The sequence below is a fragment of the Chrysochloris asiatica genome, unplaced genomic scaffold (assembly GCF_000296735.1).
Source record: "Chrysochloris asiatica unplaced genomic scaffold, ChrAsi1.0 scaffold00329, whole genome shotgun sequence".
NCBI classification, from domain to species: Eukaryota; Metazoa; Chordata; class Mammalia; order Afrosoricida; family Chrysochloridae; genus Chrysochloris; species Chrysochloris asiatica.
The window spans coordinates 1632116-1647325 of NW_006408847.1; the positions used below are offsets into that span (position 1 = coordinate 1632116).

Sequence of the window (15210 nt, forward strand, 5' to 3'; positions counted from 1 at the left end):
TCATTAATGTTAATACCCAACTAATATGGGAGGACCTCACAGTTGCCTCTGAAGGGAAAAGCGATATTGATTTTAAAGTTGCTTTATCTTTGTAGGTTTGGAAGATGACATGAAGCACAATTGCCTTTTTCTCTGGCAGCAGACTTGTGGGTGAAAAAGTATGACACAAGTTTGATGTTTGCGTCTGCTTTCCCAAGATCAAGAAATTATCTCCTTAGAAGGCAACAGTACTATGCATGTTATGAACTGTGTCTCTTTGGTCAGTGATAAAGAACATGGGAATATCGCCTCAGCAGCTGGATTAATGATTGGGCAAACAGCACCATCAGCATCTCCTCCACCTCCTCCTCCACCCCCTCCACCTCCACCATGTCCATCTTCAGCGGAAGGCTTTCTTTCCTCTCCTCCTCCTCCCCCGCCACCTCCCGCTCCAGGACTGCCCTCACCTTCTCACATGAACGGATACAGTCACCTTGGGAAGAAGAAGCGGATGAGAAGCTTTTTTTGGAAAACCATTCCAGAGGAGCAAGTTCGAGGCAAAACCAACATCTGGACCTTGGCAGCCAGGCAGAAGCATCACTATCAGATTGATACAAAGACCATTGAAGAGCTCTTTGGGCAACAAGAAGACACCGCCAAGTCTTCCATTTCTAGGAGAGGAGGACCTCAAAATTCATCCTTCAGGGATACTCGCGAAGAGGTAAGAATGGAATGTGGAGGGATATAGTCCTCCACACACTGCACTGTATTGGGTTTGCAGTGTGCATACATTTCATGAAATTGCTAGTCTTCACTAAGAAGAAAGGCAATGCAAGTGAACGTGTTCTGGAAATGATAGCAATGACTTTATATTTGGGGCTTGAGCTGAGTAGTGAGAAAGCATTATGAGTGCACAGGCTGCACTCTCCCAGACATCCCTGTGGACTGTGACCTCATGGACAGAGCATGCTACTTGGGGCCACAGCTCTTTGGCCTGTCTCATGCACATCTGTCTGTTTCCCCTGGTAGAGAATTCTGCTGAAATCCAGTATTGTTAGTCTCTGTTGAAACAAAAAACTGAGTTCCTCAGCTACATTGGGGGCTATCTGGGATTAACTAGAACTGCCTGTAACAAAATGACTCATCAACTAATACACATCCTAGGGATCTTAACCCTTATTTCTTCCTCCTGTTTTCTTGCAACAAATGTTTGAGGCCTTCATTCCTCAGATCTCTGAACTTAATTATGGCGTTGTAGAACAGAGATTTCCAGAGAACCAAAATGTAACTCTTATTTCCAGATAGATTTTAATAGAAGCCACAAAATAAAGCCAACCCATGATAATCGATTGTAATAGATTCCTACTCATAGAGACTGTATAGGGTTTCTGAGATGGTAAATCTTTATGGGAACAGACAGCCTTATCTTTCTCCCTCAGAAAGACTGGCAGGTTTGAACGACCGACCTTGTGGTTAGCAGCCCAGTGCTTAACACACCTCACCACCAGGGCACTTAGACTTTAAGAGGAAGCATATTCTGCAGTTAATACTAAATGTGTTACATTAAGAAAAGATAAAGTTAGCAATTTATAGGAAGTTAATGGAAATCAAGAACCCAGAGCTACAACTCATCATATGTTACAGAAACTGAATAAACAAATTGCTCTCTTAAGTACTCTTAGTTTAGAAATGTGAAAATAAGGAAGCATCTATTTGCTAGAAGAAATGATTAGGAAGCCAGGGATTGAAAAAAAGAATAATGTTAGTTTCTTTGTGTACGTGTGCACACAAACATGTGCGTATATGTGTGCGGGTGTGCACACACACACACATATGCAACAACAGAAATCTTATCTTTTTTTTTTTAATCGGCTATAATGGATCAGAGAAAATAGGTCAAAGATGGAGTTTATTAGATAAGGGAATGGGCAGGGCCCCAGAACGAAGTAGTAGCTCTATGCATTATTGAATTCCTGAGCCAACAATATTGACCTCCTTTCTCATTCTGACTTGGGAACATGTGAAATCCTTGTCCCTATCCATTCACTCTATGGCCCTGAGAGTTGGTTGTGTGTTCCCCTGTCAAAATAGCGAAGTGTCTGTTTATTATGATGTGCAGAGAAGGTTGTGAGGGGCAGAGGGTGTAAGTTAATGGGAGTGAAGCAACTAAGAACATGTTGCCACAACGTGAAGGATAAAACCAAAGCTATTGTGGCGCTGTGGGTTAATGCGCCAGACTGCAAAGCCATTTGAACTGCAAGGTCAGTGGTTCAAGCTCATCATTTGCTCCTCGGAAACCCTATACAGGGTTGCCATGGTTGGAACCGACTCGATGGCACTTAACAACAACAGCATTGGTCATTATGTCTAGAAACGGTGGTATGGGGGTTTGCTCCAAAAATAAAAACAATTCATTTGAAAAATGAAATGAAATGCAGAGAACACTGGATCAGAATTAAGTGTGAACTCTGAAATAATGCTAGAGAAGGAAATCTTCAGGAGAGACCTTCGTGCCCCTCCAGTGCTGAACACAACCTTTTCCTTCCTCTGTGTATTTTAAAAAGACCCCCCCTCCCTCTTTTTCTCCCTTTTCCTTCAAGCATCCTTTCAGTACTGGAAAGAGCAATAAATCATTTCCTTAGTACCCTGGCCTTTGCCCCAGCTTCCAACAGAGGTTCCTTATTGTACAGTTGGTCATTTCTAATCATTGTCTACTACTCATTGAAATTCAAGAATATTGAAAGAAAGATAGAATGGGCATGTGTGAAAGTGTATATCCCAGGAAAGCACCTCTAGCAGAAAAGACCTGCCCACCATATTGCAGACAGTTGGCTGCAATAGAATGAGTGGCATCCTTTATAAAGTATGGAAATGCATTTTACTGCATGGTAGTTTAAGAGCCTCAGGGAATTTGCTGTTAAAGTTGTGAATTAAAGAGAGGTTTAGAATCACCAGGCCGGGAAGGAAGAGACAGGGTTGGGTATCTTTTTCCAGCTCTGGCTGAAGCAAATATGGCCATTTATTTAATAAATGATATGAAAAAAAACAAATTTTCCTCACCTCCCTGCATTCATGCACCCAGCTTTTGACACTTGTAGGTACTGATTTGAGAGACTAGACAGAAATATCGAATCACCATGTTGTTGTTGTTGTTGTTAAGTGCCATCGAGTCGGTTCCGACCCATAGCGACCCTGTACAGGGTGCTATCAAATCGATTCTGACTCATAGCACCCCCGTGTACAACAAAAGAAAACACTGCCGGGTCCCACGCCATCTTCATAATCTTTCCTATGTTTGCGCCCACCGTAGCAGCCACATTCTTGCTGGCCCTCTCCTTTCCCAAGCATGACGTCTTCTCCAGAGACTGATCCCGCCTACTGACATGCCCGAAGTCCCTGAGAATGAAGTCTTGTCAACCTGGCTCTTAAGGAGCATTTGGGCCGTACTTCTTCCAAGACAGATTTGTTCATTCTTCACATGTATTATCAAGACTGCATATTATAACTAATCTAACTCTTCAACTCATTAACAGCCAGATTATGCTAAGTAGTGTAGGTATCTATAGTTAAGTGACATAGAGTAATATTGTCACATACCAGATATTACTCAGAACGATTTTCAATTTCTTCTGCTACATCGAACATAATGTTGTATATTCGTATATTCTTTTTTTTTTTTCCCAGTAAAGGATTAAAATGCATGCTTTTTTTTTCTTTCTTGTTTTCTCATGAGATTTTCTTCTAAAGAACTTCCAAAAACTCAGTGGCGTTATAGTCTAATAAATCTTCCCACTTACTCTCTAGTAAGTGGAGTCTGGAGTTGAAAGGATTTGAGAGTAGTGGTCCTCATCTTCTATCCATATGGCTTGGAGAATGGCCGAAACAGCATGTTCAGCAGAAGGACAGATCTGGTACCTGGAAACTCAGCATCAGCACATTACATCACAGGCCATAATTCTGGACGTTCAAATGTGCCGAGGATCAGATTATGTCCCCTTAAAACATAATAACCTCCCATAGAACTGCCTGTCATTAAGTGGTTGGCTTCTACTTTAAAGGGCTTATAAAGTATTACAAATAAGCTCCACTATGCTCCAGAAGAAGGAGTAGTTGGAAGAGAGGGGAGAGTTTGGCTGGCAAATGGCTAGACTGAGAAGGAACAATATTTAAAACAGTAAATTAGAACAGTTAGTAAGGAAAACAAAAAGACTGTAAAATGTTACTATCGTTATATCCTTGTTACCTAAAAATCACCTTAAAGAGACTATAGTTATAAAGTGATAAAAATTACTGTAATAAAATAATTAGAAAAAAGATATATCACTAGGGATAAAACAAACAATAAAAAAAAAAAAAAGACAAAACAATGGTGCAGCTTAGACTCCACCTTCTTTTTAAAGCCCTCTGATCTCATCCCCTGCAGTTACATTGCGCCCTATCCATCTATTCCCAGTATTGCTCAGCCCTCTTCAGAGACTCATATCATGTTGGTCGGATCTTCATGTGTCTTTCTACCATAGGACCAGCTCTTAAGGGTCAAGGCTATGTCTTAGTTACCTGTTACCCCTCAAAGATAATGAAATATAGCTGAACTGGGCAGCATTGAATCAAGGGAACAAAAGGTCTTGCAAGGTATCAAATGATAAAATCTGGGACTCACAAAGAAAACACAGTGTTGATACTTGAAGTCATTTACTATGATGACAGTAGTGATATTAACGTAGGAAACAACTGAAGTTGCTTATTAGAAAAAGAGGAAGGGAAGAGGGAAAGAGAAAGGAAGGGTGAAAAGAAGGAAGGTTGGTTTTGATAAATTTATGAGAGGTGGTGTTTGCTTCTCCTATGTGGTAATTTGGGTGTCAATCTTTCCAAACTTTTGTTACGATCCTGTATGTTCTAGAATGATGAGTGGTGGTGGTGGTGGTGGTGATGGTTATGTGCTGTGGAATTGGTTCCGACTCACAGCATCCCTGCATAGGGTTTCCAAGGCTGTGTAAGTTATTGCGGGAGCAGAAAGCCTCATCTTTCTCCTGTAGACCTTGAGGTTAGCAGCCCGTCTTGTAACCACTATGCTACCAGAGCTCCTTAGAATGATGGGACATGGTCCCAATTCAGAATTATAGAACTAGATAATGTATTAAAAATACATTCTTTTAAAAGAAATACACTTGAACTATGTTGTCACTTTTTTTCCTAAGGGTGAGGGTAGGGGCAATTCCCAATTGACAGTCAACCAACATTTTTTTAAAAAAGAAAACACACCTAAAACCATATTGGAGGCAACAGAAAGATTCTGTTTTGCTCTTCAGAATACCGAGTGGGATTGAAATAACTACTTTTTAGTGTTACTTAAATAGGACTCCTGGTGTGGTGCTGTAGGATCAGCACTGGACTACAAACCACAAGGTTGGCAGTTCAAACCCACCAGCTGCTCCTCAGAAACCCTATACAGGGCCTCTATGAATTGGAACCAACTCAATGGCACTTAACAACGAGTAAGTAAAAGATGTCCTAATGATTCAGCAGCTTAAGCATTAGGCTGCTAACCTCAAGGCTCAAACCCAACAGCTGCCCTCGGGAGAAAGGTAAGGCTCTCTGCTCATATAAAGACTTGGTGGTGGTGGTTGTGTGCCATGGTGTTGGTTCTGCCTCATACAACCCTGCATAGGGTTTCTGAGGCTGTACATCTTTACAGGAGCAGAAAGCGCCATTAGGAATGGCTGGGCTGGTAGTTTCGAACTGCTGACTTTGAGGTTAGCAGCCCAACTCGCAACTACTAAGCTACCAGAATGTAAAGACTGACAGTCTCATAAACTCTAAGGAGAAATTCTCTTATCTCCATGCTCGCTGTGAGTCGGAATCAACTCAGTGTGTTCGGTTAGGTTTGGTTTAAGTAGGTAAAAGGCCCCTTTGACATACTGAAACAGGCATATTTAAAGGACATGAGAAGCAAATTTTGAGGTGGATTGGTCCTAGGTGAAGGAACAAGAATTGTTGGGGAAGAAACTAGGAGAACCTATTTGGAGGTTTTAGGGAGAGAGTGGTGCAGCCATTCAGACACTCTCTTCTAAGGGCTGTGACACTCTGTCTCTGAGCTACTGAGGGCCACAGAACCAGTGGTCACTGAACTGAATGCATTACCTTACATTTTAGTTAACCCTGAATGGGTTTACTCCCTAGGGGGAATTCAGACTTTTAATGGCAGGGGCCCAGGTAGCACAGTAGTTAAGAGCTTGGCTGCTAGCTGAAAGATCAGCAATTGGAAGCCACAGGCTGCTCAGTGGGAGAAAAGAACTGTTACCATGAAGATTACAGTTTAGGAATGGGGCAGTTCTAAGCGGTCATTGAGAGTCTCTATGAATCAGAATCCACTCCATGGCAGCCTGTAGAAAAGCTGGTGAATTCTGTCAACTGTTGACTGTATTTACCATTGTAGACACTGGCTTCCGGTAGTGGCGCTGCCTATAAATCCTTGTGTGTTCACAAAAGCAGATTATGGATTGATCGGAACTGGTGGGGTGGGGTGAGGAGGGTAGGGGTGCGGCAGCATGAACCCATTCATTGGCCAGGCTGGTTCACCCCTGTTCTTCTTCAGGGTCAGGTGTCTATGACTTCCAAGCTTGGATAGCCAGTGAGTCTCCCAGAAATTCCAGCTACAGATTCCAATGCCCTAAATGATTCCAAAGCACCACCCAGTCCGACACAGATTCTTTTCGCAAGTGCTCAGCTTTGAAAGCGTTTGGAAAGTAAGATAAGCTAATTTGCATGTGTAGTCACTACTGTCTTTAAAGGACTTCAACAGAACAATTTTAGTACGAGAACGAGTCTTCTAGTGCAGTAGGCAGGTCTGGGGGATAGCAGAAGAGGGCAGAGCTGTCCTGTGTGATCATTTGGTTCATTTTCATTGATTTGGACACGATGTTGGGCTTTGTTTTCTCTGTAAGGTGCTCACTCATAGCCAGCCCAGGGTTTTTCTTGGAGGATATTCTTGACTTCTTTAAATTGGTGAGTGATTTCTAAGGCCTCGCTTCAATCTGGGGAAAGAGAAGCTTCTTCAGGCTGGGGCTGTCTCTGTTGAGTATGATGGGCTACTCCTATAGGACTAGAGAAGTCCTTAACCTCCTGGCAGATGGCTTAGCTGGTAAGAAAATGACATCTATCTATCATCCCACATATACAACTCTAGGGTCACCTGGGGACATAGATGGCTTTCTACAAATCTGCCGCCATCCCTAGGAAAAAAATCCCTGTATGAATACCTTTGGTGGAGGAACATTTGCTTTACCAATGGAAACCCAGTCATCCCCAAACTCACAGGGACTAGAGTCAGGAGAAATCAGAGAGACCCAGGCTCGCATTTCAACTTCAGTACCTCTTTGGGAAATTTGAAAAATGCCATCTCTGAGGTTCAGTCTTCTCTTCTGTCAAAGAGGGGTATTAAGCATGATTTTCTTCATTACATTTCCAGCAACATTTGTGGACATAGGCCAGATTGTCCCATGAGTCTCAGAAGGTGGAGGGGTGGAGAAGATGAGGGCAAGAACTTGGAGCGTGTGGGCATGTGGGAGGGTGTTGTAGTCAAGGATTAAATATAGCAGCAGGAGGCAATTTAATGAGAGAAATATCAAACTAGTTATCTCCCCATTTTAGATAGAAGAAATGCAGAGCGAGTTTTTTTATATATAGATAGATAGATCAATATACATTACCTTGTTTGTGGCCCTCTAATTTGCAAATAAACACATAGTTTCCTGTCCTCATAAACTTAGATTCCTCTTTCTAGTTTGAGCTTTCCTTGTTACAAGGTGTTAAGTTTGACAGGTTTTATGCCTACCCTTTCTTTTCCTCCTTCTTCCCCCTCCTTTCACGCTGAACTTGAACTGAAATCCCTGGATAGGATTCCAATAAAGTGTCTGCCCTTTTAGCTTGGGAGTTTATTTTATGGCTGGCAGGTGATTGTGTTAACATGAAATGAACCCCTGGTTTAGTAAATAATGTGGTTGTTTAAGATTAGTCTTCAAAAGACGGCAACCATACTCTTGTAAAAATTTAACATATAGCCAGGAAGTGACATTAGCAGTGTTAACAGTCTTGCTGCTTCTAAACATTCTTATAAACTTAGAAGCAGGCCCAGAGACCAGGGATTTAGCCTGAAACCTGATTCCCCTTTGTTCACAATGAATAACATACATTTGGAAAGGAAGGGCATTATAACAACATTCCTATTTTAGCTAGTCTCCCTTTACCAAAGAGCAAATGGAAAACATTACAGCAGTATTAATGTTATTTTTTCCTTCATAGATCCTGGATGTTTACATCCAGAGAAATAAAGTCTTCTTTACTTAAAAAAACCCCACACAAAACAGTATAATTCCTAGACTGATAGAAACCCTTCTAGATTGTTAATGTTGAGCAGTAAAAGCCCACTGCAATCAAAATCTGGATTTTGATGGTCCCCTAGAATAGCTATTGTATTTCCTGTGGTAGCGTAACATAGTGGCTACGAGTTGAGCTGCTAACCTCAAGGTCAGCAGTTTGAAACTACCAGCTGTTCTGCAGGAGAAAGATGAGGCTTTCTATTCACCACAGATTTATAGCCTCAGAAATCCTTTACAGGGTTGCTATGAGTCAGAACTGATTCCTTGGCACAAAACCAACCAGCAAACCAAAGATGCCATACAAGGAGCTCTGGTAGAGTAGCGGTTACGAATCAGGCTGCTAAGCTCATGGTCAGCAGTTTGAACCGACTCAACAATACATCACCATCACTAAGATGCCATACATTCTTAAATGGACTATGTATGTTATTCGTTGTGAACAAAGGGGAATCCGGCTTCAGGAGTCCTGGTGTGGCACTGAGGGTTAATGCGCTGGACTGAAATGTCGGTTTGAACCGCAAGGTCGGCACTCACCAGCTGCTCCTCAGAAACCCTATACAGGGTTGTTATGGGTTGGAACCGACTTGACAGCACTTAACAACAGCAGCAAGATGCCACACATTGTAAGACACATCCTAATTTCAGAGGTGTTTAAAGTGCAAAAAATATGCACCTTAGACTCCTTTTTCAATTTTGAAAAGAGAAATATAGAATAATTTCTTCTGTTGGACATATATTTACGTTTTCAATAAAATGAGAGATTATGTTTAGAAAAATTTTTTATGACATTTCTGAAATTGATAGTTGCTGTTGTTGTTAAGTGCCATCGAGTTGGTTCCATCCCATAGCAGCCCTGTACATGGTTTCTGAAGAGCGGCTGGTGAGCTAGAACTGCTGACCTTGTGGTTCAAACCATCATTGCAGTTCAGCACATTAGCCCACAGTGCCACACCAGGACTCCAAAACTGATAGCAGATGTCATTTTTTCCTCTCTAAATTGGGATTGGAACTCAGCAATGTCTTTATAGTTTGTTTGTTTTTTTTAACTTCCAGTTCAAATCTTATATGATTCTTGATAGGCTAAGACATCTACTTCCAAATTGCAGCTCTTGAGTAGGGGCTATATTCTAAGAGGAAATTGCTAAAAATTATTTAAAAAAAAAACAACCAAAAAACTTGAGGTGCAAATATTGGTCTCTTCCTGACCGGATCAGAGAAGAGTTAAGAAAATTAAAGACACAAGGAAACAAGTAGTCCAAAGGACTACTAGATTGCAGGAACTGCAACCTTGGCAACCCTGAGACCAGAAAGATGTAGATAGTGCCCGGCTACCATTGCTGATCACTCTGAAAGGGATCACATTAGGAGGTTCTGGATAGAGTGTTTCACATCTGGAAAAGTGGAACAAATACAAAATATTTTAAAAGACCAGATTTACTCTGGTGGAACTTCCTAGGCTATGGTTCTTAGAAGTCCTTCAAGCCTGGATCTAAACTCACCCCTGTGGTTCAGCTTTCATTTCAACAATAGACAGGCTTACAAGGTGAACAATAACATCAGGGAGGTACACACTCCTTAGAACAACCAACCATAGGAGATCAAAACAGCAGTTTTTTTTCCAGGGACAAAAGCTCAGAAGGCAGGAAGGGATAGGAAAAAAGGAGGAATGGAAACAAACACAGGGAGGAGCTAGGAAGAGTACTATTAACATTATAGGCATTGCAATCAATGTCATGAATTAACATCTGTATGAAGTTGAATGGAAAGCCAGCGTGCTCTGTAGACTTTCACTCAAATTGCAATAAAAATGTTTAAAAATTAAATATCTGTTATATATTTTTTTAAATTGTATATGTTAAAACATAATTATTGCAATTAAATATAGTATCATTGAACAAAGTTGAGGTAACATATTTTAAATTACTTTAATATTTATAACGTGATAATTGCTGTTGTGGTGTCAAGTTGATTCCGACTCAAAGTAACCCTGTATAGGGTTTCCAAGGAGCCAACGGTGAGCTTGAACCGCCAACCTTGTGGTTCAAACCAACCTTGGAGTCCAACACATTAACCCACAGCGCCACACCAGGATTCCAACATACTAATGTTGTTGTTAAGTGCTGTTGAGTCAGTTCTAACCCATAGAGACCCTGTATAGGGTTTCCGAGAAGCAGCCGATGAGCTTGAACTGCTGACCTTGCTGTTCAAACCAACTTTGCAGTCTGGCGCATTAACCCATAGCGCCACACCAGGACTCCAACATGATAATAGATGTATATATTATCACCAGATTTATGTATTGCAAATACTTTTTATGAATTAGTTTTGTACCTTAACAAATTTTAATTGTATTCTTTCTTCCAACTCTTTTTGTTTGTACTTTAATAATCTTCTAATTTTTTTTTTGTTGTTGTTCCAGGTTACTATCTTGGATGCAAAACGGAGCATGAACATTGGGATATTTCTTAAGCAATTTAAGAAGTAAGAATATTGCATACTTCTAAAACTTGGGTTATAGCCATGTCGTCAGTATTATGTGGCTGTAACGGAGCTGAAACTCAAATTCCAATATGAGTGAAAATCATTCCTCATACATTCATATCCTTCCCAGATGCATGACTTGATGGCTTTTCAGGAATCTTGTCACATTCTGCTGTTTTCCTTCATGAAAACATAATTTAGTAGTTTCAGGTACAATGAGAATTGGCCAGGGGTATCCATGTCAGGATAAGGAGCTCTGGTAGTGTAGTGGTTACGAATCGGGATGCGAGCCGCAAGGTCAGCAGTTCGAAACTACCAGCGGTTCCGCAGGAGAAAGATGAGGCGGTCTGCTCCCGTAAAGATTTACAGCCTCGGAAACCCTGTGTAGGGTCGCTATGAGTCGGAACCGACTCCGCAGCACAAAAACAACAAACAACAACAACATCCATGTCAGGAAATTTCTTAATCATTAGCGTTGCCCTTTGAGTCTAGGTTGGAACTGGCAAACCAAACAGCTTATAAATAAATTCAAGTATTTTAGGTGGGAAGGAGTAGTCTCTACAGGAGTCCCAGTGAGACCAAAGAGGATTTTTTTTCTCCTCTCAAAAAAGAATTCTGGTGGTTGTTGCTTTTCACTGGGATGCCCAAAGATGGTTTTCTATATGAAGGGGTCTCTGAGTCTTCAGGATTCCAGCAGGCTGGGAAGAAGGTGGGCTGGAAAGGAGAGCGGAGGTGTTTTGTTTTCATTTCCACTGGCTTGTATCTTGGTTGGCACTCCAGCAAATATGAAATGGGTTCTGATTAATGATGTTTTCCAGGTCTCCTCAGTCCATTGTAGAAGATATCCATCAAGGAAAGAGTGAGCACTACGGATCAGAGACATTACGAGAGTGTCTTAAGCTTTTGCCAGAGTCGGAAGAGGTAAGGAATTTGGCACATGAGTTTAGATGTTAGGGGTGATGGTAAAAGTTTAACCTTTTAAGGAGTGTCAAAACTCACACTGGAAAGGCATGTGCCTATTCAAAGCCCTGAATTTTCTCATGTAAAAAGAAAAAAAGTGATTCACTGGAAGGAGTTACAGAGTCAGAATCTCTGGGTTCAAATGCGACCTGTACCCTTAGCTAAGAAATGTGAGCCAGCTCTTGTGAACTTTCATTTCTTCACCTGTAAAGTAAGGATAATGATGCTTAGCTCATTGGATTGTCAAGATGATTACATTCTAGTTAAACATCTAGCATGGTACTTGGTACATGGGTACTTAAAAATTTTAGTTTCCTTTCCCAACCTCTAATAATGGTTGATCTTCTTTGCCTTGGGTAAAACAGATGTCATATATATACATATGATTTTTTAAAGGAAAAACAGCAACCAATTTTGGTTGCTCTAAAAATTTGAAGAGGTGGGTAAACTGTTAATAAATATTGTTGGCACAATTGACTAAACTCTAGAAACTTACTGATATTTTTCTGAATTGTTGAATAATTAGAAGCTTGATAGGAAAAAACAGAATAGCAATTTTGGAACAAGTCACCCTTGGAAAAAATTCATGTAAATAGTAGACTCCTTTCCTCATATACTGCTGCTCTTCCCACCCTCATCCTTCTCTGCCCAGAGGTGATCTACGGAACCTGATTTTCAATAAGAGAAATATCTTTTTACCTTTTCTTTTTTATTAGTTAGTGTTAAACTTAAAAGGTCAAGTTCAGGGTCTTCGTGGTTAAATATATTTTTTAAGTATATTTAATAACTTGAAGCTCTTTCTACCTTAAGTTTTCTCTTTGCAAATTAAGTGTAATTTACCTAGGCTAAGATTAATTAATGGCGTTTATTAATGTCAGGAAAGGATCTTAAAGTCTTCAGGGAAAGATACATTAGATTATAGTTTATCCTGGATCTTACATACTGAGCTTTCCTTAATCTTCCTTTTATGTAAAGCATAGAAGTTCCAAAATCTTTTATTAGGGTCTGTAGAGTTTCATGTGAGTTGAATTGAAAAAGACTTAGCATTCTTGGAATCTTCTTTCTGCTTCGGCTTTTTTCAACAACTCTTTCATAGAACTGCTCAGCATGCCTACTCCTAACTGACCTCATCCTTGCGAGGTGTGGATCAGACTTGATAATGTTCTTGCAAGTGCTCTGGAAGCTAACTAAAAGTTATGGAAGGAAGAAGGCTGCCAGAGTCATGCTGTAGAGAGGGACAGAGAAATACAGTTTGGTTTTTTTTTTTTCTTATCTTCATTTCTAACTTAGAATTCAAAGATGATGAGGGAATGCAAAGACTGTGGGAGACTAAGAGACCTTTTAAGAGACCTTTCCAAAATGTGAATTAGCTGTCAAACCTCTGCCACTTTAAAGAACCGTGCTCTGTGTTGTGTGTAGGATAGAATTCAAAGGGAAGAACGTTAAAGTCAAGATGATTAAAACCCACCCAGGCGATGCCCCGAGTTCCAAGGTAGTCTCTCCCCCAGAAAATTAGCTAACCCTGGAGACGTATCCCGCTGAGATGAAACGTTGGCGTGGGATCCAGAGATACCTTCTCGGCTGCTACCCTGGCCTCAGCTGCTTGTCCCATCACCCTGCTGCGGCAGGGTCATCCTCAGCATGAATATCTGACAAGCTGCCTCACTGGCTCCTTGTTTACATTTACTGACTCCGGGCTTCAGCGCACCACACCCTCCAAACACATCTGGGAGCTTCCTTCAGGAACACCCTGACAGTCCCCAGGGCAGCTGGGCCCCTCCCTAACTCTGTCCAGGGACCCTAGTGTCACAGGAAAGCCACCTAATGAGGAATGCCTGCTGCAAGGACAAACTGGGTCTGCTGTCAGGCTGTGTGGCCTCGGGCACCACCCAGACCCAAGGAGTCTGGGTCCCTGGGTGGAGAATGGAGGTTGGGAAGGAGGCCAAGGAAGAGGCAGGGCCAACAAGTAAGAGAGGTTCAGGAATGTGGCTGAAATATGCTAATAAATGGGTAATTGTATGTGTAACCACATGTTAAGCCTGTGGTGTAACGTTCTGTGCTCATTTTTAGCTCACGAAGGGACTAACCATTTATTGCGTGGCCCCACGTCCCAGGGGCTCTACAGGACAAAGTTCTATTAAACGAGACAATGTATTTAAAGTGCTTAGCCCAGTGCTTGGCACACACACACAGTCAATAAACCGTAGCTACTATCACATATTTTTTCATTTAATCCTCACAATGACTTAAGACACTCCCCACTTTGCAAATGAGAAACTGAGATTCACGCAGCTTGGAGATGACTTGCTTAGTGTCCCATGACTGACAGGTGATAGAGGAGAGACGGCTGGGCTTGAACCCTGAATTATCTGGTCCCAGAGCAGATCTGTGTTGAAAGAAGTGAAGCCAGAGTGCTCCTTGGAGGCCAAGATGGCCAAACTTGGTCTCTCATACTTCGGACACATTGTCAGGAGGGACCAGTCACTGGTGAATGACATCATGTTTGGTAAGGTGGAGGGTCAGAGAAAAAGAGGAAGATCCCCAGCGAGATGGATTGGCAAAGTGGCAGCATCAATAGGCTCAAGCGTGGCATCAGTAGTGAGGTTGGCCCAGGATCGGGCAGTGTTTCGTTCTGCTGTGCATAAGGTCACTATGGGTCGGTACTGACTCGATGGCACCTAACAACAACAACAACAACAAAGAGCAGATCTTTCTGCTCCGCTCCACGACCTCCTTCTCAGGAAGGAAGGGCGAAGGCTGCCTCCCAGTCTTTTCATCACCTCTGCTATCACAGAGTACTGGGGTGAATAAGTGCCATTCAAATAATACTACAATCTTATCAACACTCAGAAAATAGGAACTGAAAACTACTCTTTTTCTCTCTTGAGTTCGCCGCTGACATGCCAACTTAAGGTGAGCTTGGTTACCTGAATGTCTCTGCCCTCCTCCACTGCAGTGGTTTTAACTAGTATGTTTGTTCATCTTGCCTCAAATGCAAGGTTGAAACTTGAAGAGGAAGAGGGACCCTGAAACGAAAGCTCTGGTAGTGTTCTCTGAAAACAACAAAGAGGGGGTCCGGGTGTGAGGAAGCTTGAGTAGGAGCCAGGGTAGGAGCCAGCTAGAAGGTCAAAGGGAGCCCCTTACCTTCACCCCAGCCATCCTGATGAGCTTTTTTTCCCCGTCTTCCTGTCATGCACACAGGGCTGTTGTTTTCAAATGCCGTCAATTAGGTTCCTACTCATAGAGACCCTGTGTAAGATTTCTGAGGAGCCGCTGGTGGATTTGAATGGCTGACCTTGTGGTTCACAGTCCAGTGCTGTAAACTGGAAGAAATGTTCTTTTCTCTCTAGCAGCAGATTGTATTGCCTTCTCTGGACATTTTTATTACCATCCCTCTTCCTTCAGAGTCCCT

The 15210-nt window shown here is 41.8% G+C and overlaps 1 protein-coding gene across 1 annotated transcript in view; it reads left to right on the forward strand.

Annotated features, from left to right (window-relative positions):
• The first annotated feature begins 232 nt into the window (after positions 1 to 232).
• The window catches only part of FHDC1 (FH2 domain containing 1), a 35532-nt gene continuing 20554 nt past the window's right edge, over positions 233 to 15210 (forward strand). Inside the window, exons 1-3 of the mRNA XM_006875502.1 lie at positions 233 to 700; positions 10777 to 10838; positions 11657 to 11759. Of these exons, the coding sequence (XP_006875564.1) occupies positions 233 to 700; positions 10777 to 10838; positions 11657 to 11759 (633 nt within the window). The remainder of the gene's footprint in view (positions 701 to 10776; positions 10839 to 11656; positions 11760 to 15210) is intronic.